Source organism: Coregonus lavaretus, assembly GCF_964263955.1.
Source record: "Coregonus lavaretus genome assembly, chromosome: 30".
In the NCBI taxonomy this organism is placed as follows: domain Eukaryota; kingdom Metazoa; phylum Chordata; class Actinopteri; order Salmoniformes; family Salmonidae; genus Coregonus; species Coregonus lavaretus.
Window position 1 is genome coordinate 14,607,523 of NC_140017.1, and position 8,926 is coordinate 14,616,448.

At 43.2% G+C, this 8,926-nt stretch overlaps 1 protein-coding gene across 1 annotated transcript in view; it reads right to left on the reverse strand.

Moving 5' to 3' along the window:
• Positions 1–7,791, reverse strand: part of LOC311105817 (serine/threonine-protein kinase SIK3 homolog) — a 47,586-nt gene extending 39,795 nt beyond the window's left edge. Inside the window, 1 exon segment of the mRNA XM_084148021.1 lies at positions 7,411–7,791. Within this exon segment, the coding sequence (XP_084004147.1) occupies positions 7,411–7,776 (366 nt within the window). The 5' untranslated portion in view covers positions 7,777–7,791.
• Between the last annotated feature and the right edge of the window lie 1,135 nt (positions 7,792–8,926).

Here is an 8,926-nt window from a genome sequence, read left to right on the forward strand (position 1 = left end):
TGCCATTTAGCAGACGCTTTTATCCAAAGCGACTTACAGTCATGCGTGCATACATTTTTGTGTATGGGTGGTCCCGGGGATCGAACCCACTACCTTGGCGTTACAAGCGCCGTGCTCTACCAGCTGAGCTACAGAGGACCACGATTTCACAGAAGTGTGATTGACTTGGAGTTACATTGTGTTGTTTAAGTGTTCCCTTAATTTTTTTTAGCAGTGTATATTTGCCAACACTGACATCAAAAACATTCAAATTTCCACTGGCTAAAAATGGTTGAAATTATGTCATCACAACCAGTTAACAACAAGAACTGGTTAGGCTATAAACTGGTTATAATAACTTTATTTATATCAGCTTTGCCCGCTGGGTTCCCTGTTGTAGAGGGTTGCCCTTCTATTCCAATCAAGCTCCCTATGTGGAGGTTAACGTGTGCCGTAAGCGTCACATGATCACACAAATAAGCCTGCATCATTTATTCAACCCATGTTGTTAGTTTCCTTTGCTTGTTCCTTTCAGCGGCAACACTACGCAGCACTGCTTGCAGGAGGTCCTCACCCCTGCTGCTCAACGTTCTGTCATCATCATGGAGACTGGGTCACCACACAGGGTGAAAGTTCAATTGATCTCCAGACTCGGTGCAAGGTTACCAGTAACGAGAGACTCAGACTTTGACCTGAGGGGGAAAACCAGTGTGGCGGCGGCTGTGGCATCGTCGTATCAACACTTGGTAGCTACCATCAAATGGTCACCCTGCCCAGGGAGAAAGACTGTTCTGTGTGTTTGTGTGTGTGTGTGTGTGTATGTGTCACGCATGTGGGTGACTCAGCTAAGTCATAAGTCCAAGTTCAGATATTCCTGCATGTGTCTGTACTGTAGAGTGTGTGTACCAAAGTAACAGCCTATTCATGTAGGTGCTCATCAGGATTGCATGTGCTATTTAACCGTGAATAGGTGAGGCAGCCAATACCCTAAATGGACAAATTGGGAAAATCAAGAAGACAACGCAGTCTTTCTAAAATCAAAGCAAACGAGCAAAACAGATGAGTAGAGAGGCGTAAAACACCAACAGATACAACCCAGAGGATAAACTGTATCATAAAAATGTGTAGTTCCAGTTCTGGATGCTGATTGGTTGAGTCCGGGTTCCAATCGTGTGTATAATCATGATATAGCCTATTCACGATATACCACAGTCTCTAGTGCCTTATGGCTTCAATGTCCACGGTCACATAGGCCAAAACCTCCATCTGATTAAACCACCCACATAAACTAAAATCTCCATCTGATAATATGGGGCACCTCCATTTGAAAACCAATGAGAATAGTTTTTCTGTAGACAAGAGTTTACGTTGGATCTTGAGATCAGCCAATGAGTGTGGTACCCTTGTGGCATACATGGAGAGGGGTCATGATGAGCATCAAGTCTCTGTAGTCCTCCTTCTCTCACTAACACAGGGCCAACGTCTCTATGTATACCAACAAGATTCCAATGGAATTACATTTCCCGGGGAGCGTGACGTTGATAACACACTAACGTTAAGTGACTCCAATGTGTAAGTCTCTGTGAAAGACGCATAATGTCGTCAACGTTGCCAACTGACTCTCGAGGAGGGGACTGGCACACGCGGACAGGCGATGCCGTGGGGCTATTAGTCAAGAGGCTAAATATAGCTGATGATACGGTGTTGTAACGCATGGACCCAGACCATACAGTCAGTAAGACCTGAATGTAGGTGAACGTTTCCATTATGGGGACTCCTACTAGTGACCTTTCTGTGGTAAAAGGGGGTAAGTTTGGACAATGGTATCAACTCTGTGACTATCAAAAAAGTAAGACCTAATGTTTAATTAAGTAGCAGAAGGAATAGTCTACTGCAGGGGTAGTCAAGGACTATTTGAGAACGTCCGGTCATACACATTTCCTAGGTGGCAAAGGTCCGGGTGGATATTGTCAATTATCAGTGTAATAACAAACCCACACCTCGCTACCCATATGACCCCAAACTGTTCACAGCCCTGTTGGCAGATAACATTTTGCAGTTTTAAGCTCATTTCCTGGAAATCTACACATTTTTCCATGTCTTATGTGTATGATACCATGGGTCGAAGGCTAACCTATTTTTATTTATTTTTTTACCTCGGGACCAGTGGTCCGTATTGACCCCGTTCTGGGTCCAGATCGCCAGTTGAGTATGGCTGGTCTACTGTATATGAGTGAGAATGTTTTTTCACCATAATCTAGCTAGCCTACTACCAACCAGCTTACTCAGATATGAAGTGATATAGAGCACGCCGGCTGCCATCTTTAACCATACCTGTCTGACTGTAGTGGAGCTAAGAGGAGGTGCCTAGTCTACTGATATGGAGGGGGAGGGAGGGAGCTAGGCAGTTGGCAGACACATTTAGGTTTATAAACACTTTTTTATTCAGGTGTGTGTGTGTTTTGTTGTTGACCTCGTCCCAAGCGTGTCAGGTCTGACCTAGCGGCTCTTGGACTGTCCCTCTTCCAGAGCTGTGATGCCTGGCTCAGTCTAACACCAAGGCTCCACAATCCCCTTCTCCCTGACTGATGTTGCAGACCGAAGCACTGAGCTATAGCTCCTGTCTTTCACACCACTGATTAGGCATGACTAATGCTGGCGGAGAAGGTGTGCAGTTAGAAGACCTGTCCAAATATGCTGAAATGGCTCACTTCTATGTAGGCTAACTGACTGCTAGGGAGGGTGTCATGTCAATGTATGTGAGCAACATTAATAGATAGGCTACTGGTTGAATTCAGTAGAAATTAGTTGATGTAGCTAGAAGAGGCTACTTTTTTTGTTTATTATTCCATTATCATGCAATTGCTCTTGAATCGGGACGTCAGTAGCTCTTCGGTTGTATAACACGACCTTGTTTGGACTTTGAATTTCATAAACATGCAGCATTTATAATCTTGAGTTGGTGAGAAGGCAGCAACAAGGCACTGGTTTCATATGCTTATGCATCTATTTTCAAAGACCTTAGCTAGCCACATTTAAATTGTACATACAAACCAGGTGAACCTGAAGCATGTTGGCTGTCAACTGTCAAAAATATGTCATGTTTCATATAATGCAATGGGAGGGATACAAAAAAAAGGTGACAAAAACATGTTTTGGGTGGTGATACATTTAATGACTAACCCAAAACGATCATATTTGGACCAGCTACTTCCTCCAAACATTACATGCAAACCGCACTGGCCACGTTGCATGCGCGAGCGTTGCAAAATAAATTTACACATACACTACCGGTCAAAAGTTTTAAAACACCAACTCATTCAAGGGTTTTTCTTTATTTTTACTATTTTCTACATTGTAGAATAATAGTGAAGACATCAAAACTATGAAATAACACATATGGAATCATGTAGTAACCAAAAAAGTGTTAAACAAATCAAAATATATTTTATATTTGAGATTCTTCAAATAGCCACCCTTTGCTTTGATGACATCTTTGCACACTCTTGGCATTCTCTCAACCAGCTTCATGAGGCAGTCACCTGGAATGCATTTCAATTAACAGGTGTGCCTTCTTAAAAGTTAAGTCAATCAGTTGTGTTGGACTTGGTCTTTTACCAATCAGTTGTGTTGTGACAAGATAGGGGGGGTATACAGAAGATAGCCCTATTTGGTAAGTGACCAAGTCCATATTACGACAAGAACAGCTCAAATAAGCAAAGAGAAATTACAGTCCGTCATTACTTTAAGACATGAAGGTCAGTCAATACGGAAGATGTCAAGAACTTTGAAAGTTTCTTTATGTGCAGTCGCAAAAACCATCAAGTGCTATGATGAAACTGGCTCCCATGAGGACCGCCACAGGAATGGAAGACCCAGAGTTACCTCTGCTGCAGAGGATAAGTTCATTAGAGTTACCAGCCTCAGAAATTGCAGCCCAAATAAATGCTTCACAGAGTTCAAGTAACAGACACATCTCAACATCAACTGTTCAGAGGAGAATCAGGCCTTCATGGTCGAATTGCTGCAAAGAAACCACTACTAAAGGACACCAATAAGAAGAGACTTGCTTGGGCCAAGAAACACGAGCAATGGGCATTAGACCGGTGGAGATTTGTCCTTTGGTCTGGAGTCCAAATTGGAGATTTTTGGTTCCAACCGCCCTGTCTTTGTGAGACGCGGCATGGGTGAACGGATGATCTCTGCATGTGTATTTCCCACCTTAAAGCATGGAGGAGGAGGTGTTGTGGTGTGGGGGTGCTTTGCTGGTGACACTGTCTGTGATTTATTTAGAATTCAAGGCACACATAACCAGCACGGCTACCACAGCATTCTGCAGCGCTACGCCATCCTATCTGGTTTGGGCTTAGTGAGACTATCATTTGTTTTTCAACAGGACAATGACCCAACACACCTCCAGGTTGTGTAAGGGCTATTTTACCAAAAAGGAGTGATGGAGTGCTGCATCAGATGACCTGGCCTCCACAATCCCCTGACCTCAACCAAATTGAGATGGTTTGGGATGAGTCGGAGCGCAGAGTGAAGGAAAAGCAGCCAACAATGTGGGAACTCCTTCAAGACTGTTGGAAAAGCATTCCAGGTGAAGCTGGTTGAGAGAATGCCAAGAGCGTGCAAAGCTGTCATCAAGGCAAAGGGTGGCTATTTGAAGAATCTCAAATATAAAATATATTTTGATTTGTTTAACACTTTTTTGGTTACTACATGATTCCATAGTTTTGATGTCTTCACTATTATTCTACAATGTAGAAAATAGTAAAAAATAAAGAAAAACCCTTGATTGAGTAGGTGTTCTAAAACTTTTGACCGGTAGTGTACATGTTATTCAATCATTTCACCCACACCATTCACGCGCGTGAAAACACAAAAATAGGAATTGGTTCTATTTGAGACACTCCACAAGCTGCAAGTCCCCTCCTTATCGGATATGAGGAAAATACAAACCCACGTGGATGCTTGAAAGACAAACAAGGAGAGATTCATTAAAGATAACCAACTAAAAACTAACTAGGTTTCCCTTTTAATCTGTGGATGAATCGTCGGAGTAGAGAAACACCAGATTTTGTATGACTCCGGGTCAAAATTCTACAAAGAACCAGCTAAAAAGAGGACCACATGCATGTCAGGTAAAATAACAGGCCAAAGTTCATCTCCCAGGAAAAACTAGCTAGCTAGCTAGCTAAATGTCCATGAATGTTTCATGTGTGTTTCGACCTGCCCCCTGTGATTCAGTGTGGCATATTTAATTACACATTTATTAAATGAGAGAGTTCAAATGTCAATCTCGCAATGACAATGACCTTTGCCTTGAAAGGGTCATTTTAAAATTGCACTAATGCAATACATTCTACCAATCCAGTAGAATGCAAAATACCACAGCCTGTGTGGAGTGACCCTCTGCAAAAGAATCACTCTACAAAAAAACTTGGCCTAAGAATGGAGAGATTGTAGTTTTTAGTGGTCAGTGTTTTATCAATTAATCGTTATGAAACTTTAAGGCACTAATATGTGGTTCCCTACAAATGCATTTTCACAAGTTCTGTAGCTTAGTCTAAGCTGCTTAGGCTATAGCCTAATGTGTTTTTGAGCATGTTCCATGTCACCATGTGAGTTAATCTATCAGGAGGCCTCCCAACTGGCGCAGCGGTCTAAGGCACTGCATCGCAGTGCTTAAGGCATCACTACAGACCCGGGTTCGATCCCAGGCTGTGTCACAGCCGGCCATGACCAGGAGACCCATGAGGCATCGTCCGGGTTAGGGGAGGGTTTGGCCGGCCGGGATGTCCTTGTCCCATCGTGCTCTAGCAAGCTGACTTCGGTCGCCAGTTGTACAGTGTTTCCTCCGACACATTGGTGCTTCTGGGTTAAGCGAGCAGTGTGTCAAGAAGCAGTGCGGCTTGGCAGGGTTGTGTTTTGGAGGACGCAAGGCTCTCGACCGCCGTCTCTCCCGAGTCCGTACGGGAGTTGCAGCGATGGGACAAGACTAACTACCAATTGGATATCACGAAAAAGGGGTAAAAAAAAAAACTATACTTAAAAAAAGTTTCTCCGAATAGTCAGCCTCCCTCACACAACACACATAGAAGTGTTCTGTCTTATATACACACATTACAATCATGATGCCCTTACAGGTAGCCTTCTGTTTATCCATTTCAGTTCGATTCCATGAGCGTGTTGCAGATCCACAGTCTTATTAGTAGGAGATCTGTCAGCTTAGTGGCACTGTCACAGGTTTAAAAGCATGGCTATCAGTTGGCCTTCTCTACTCCTTGATCATCCAGGTCGTTATTGAGAGAAAAAATAAAACCGCTTTTCAATAAGATACCTGGGAAAATAAAACTGAATGGTAATTTGTGTAAAGGCAAATGTGGATTCAAAAAAAGTAGCCTACTGTTCATGCTAACATCTCTCAACTATAAGGATGAATGATATATAGGTAAAAGTTGGGACTACTGTGATTATGGATTTTTGTTTCAATATTGACAAAATCTGTAGTCTCCTGTGCCTATCCGCCAGCAATGCATCTGTCTACAGACGCCCACACTATGCAACAGCATACGCACACTCAAAAGGATATCAATAGAGTATGACATATCTGAGGAAGCCCATAGCCTATACCCAAATGCCACATAACCTAGCACAAACTAAAATACCAGCCCTTGAATATACCCCCACCCCCCCTATATATTAAATAAATACACCATGAGAAAATTAAAAACATGACAACTTTTTCAGTGAGAAAATACGTTGTTAGTCAACACATTTTCAGGGAACAGATCTGGCCAGCCAGCAATATGTTTACCGCCTGTCAAGACAGCTTGTTTTTTTTTTTGTTAGTTCCCTAGCCAACTTAACTAGATTGCCAAAGGAACATTCACATCAAAATCTCACAAATATATAGTTGCTTGCTAATGATACGTGTAAACTACAGATGACATAGATTACATGATGCGTGTGATCCTACCTAGCTAATACATAATGCCAAAAATAGCTGCTTAGCTAGTTAACGGATTGCAAAATCCAAATAGACCAAATGTAACGTTAGTTAACTAACGCAGCCAAATAGCTAACGTTCCCCTCGAAGTCCCCCTCTCCTCTTTCATCCCAGCGTTACCCTCCTCTACGTCGACAAGTGACCCCCGCTGTCCTTGTTACATTAGAACTGATTATATAATGTGAAAAACTCATAGGTAAAACTACAAGGCGAATGGTTGCTTATGATGCCCCATGTTTACACCCCCGCACTGAGCACTGCAACCAAAAGCGGGCTAGCCGTTGTTACGTTACTCGTTCCCAAGCCCGAAGGCCCAATCTTCAGCCTGGATGAGAGTGACAGCGACACAGTAAAATGAGTACAAATCGTTGACAACCTGGAATTGATCCCCTTCAAAAGCCTTTTATTAATCATCGTACCTTTGCTTTGGTGATGATGTGTGTTGCTAATTTAACAACGGCGAAATTTCCCTTGCCGATAGTCCGCTCGATTTCGTAGTAGCCCACTCGGGCTGGGGGGGGCCTGCTGGCCGAGGGCTGGCCGGGGTTGGTGATGCACCCCGCAGCCGGGGTAGGTCGATTGGAGTGGCTGATCCCAGAGGATGGCTGTGCTCGGTTCTGGGCGCCCATGCCTGCGTGGGCCGGTCGGGTAGAGTGCGTAATCCCGGCCGCAGCGGACCCAGCTGCACCTCCGCTTGACACGGCCGCCATCTTCTCGCCTCTCTGCGGGAACAACAACCTGCCTTGCGCAGCCCGCATCACGGGCACGCCCCCGCCCTGCGTCATATTACGTAGACAGCCCCTCGGCAGCGCCCTCGCTAGGTTGTAACTATAGCAACTATCAGCGGAACAATGACTTCATCCACAGAAACGGTTGCCTTGGCGACAGAACTGCGCATTATCGCACTAGTGCAGGTCTGTGTGTGTTTCTTAACCGGGAAGACAGCGATGCAGTTTCACATGTCTGTCGAGTGTACATCACATGGTTGGATGGATTCAATGGACACTGAAAATACTTTATTGCCTGCAAAATGTCACGTAGTTCTTCAGACGTTCCCTCTGGAAAAAATACAGTTATATTCTGTTCTATTTCATTCAATTCTATTCTATTATTTTACACCTGGTGGCCTATACCTACAAACACGCACACACACACATTTTTTATTTTTATTTTTCAACTCTGCATTGTTGGGAAGGGCTTGTAAGCAAACATTTCACTATAAAGTCTACACCTTTGTATTCGGCGCATGTGACAAATACAATTTGATTTGATGTCATGTCTGATCCATCGTCTATAGCAGGGGTGTCAAATATATGGTGAGGTGTCCAATCCGGCTTCAGTAAAATAAACAAGGGAACTAACTCAATATACTTTAAAATGACTAAAACCAAATTGAAAGTGTGTAGAAATGATGGACCTATATTCGTCCAGTTTCTTGACTGTCCAGCTGGCTAATAATCACTAGACAGTCAGGGAGCATCAAACATTTAATAATAATAATAATAATAATAAGCCATTTAGCAGACGCTTTTATCCAAAGCGACTTACAGTCATGCATGCATACATATTTAAAAAACGATGGATAGAGGCATAGACGAAGAAAAAAACCCACACCAAATTAGTGCACTTGGCCTTTATTACTCCTGTATGAGTGGAGTAATAAATTGTTTTATATATATTTTGATGGCAAGTAAATATAACACATTTTCAGTGCGGCCCTCCGGACCTCGTTGAAGACCGAATACACCGCCCTGGGGCAAAATGAGTTCGACACCGCTGGACAACAGTGTAGATTTGTTCTAGTTGTCTAACACTTGCAAGCTGCCTGCAGTGGACATATCATATCAGTCAATACAGAAAGAAAACATCAATCAAACAAGGCCATAAGAATATCTGAACATGTTCAAATGTAATATTTAGGGTGAAGCAAACGCA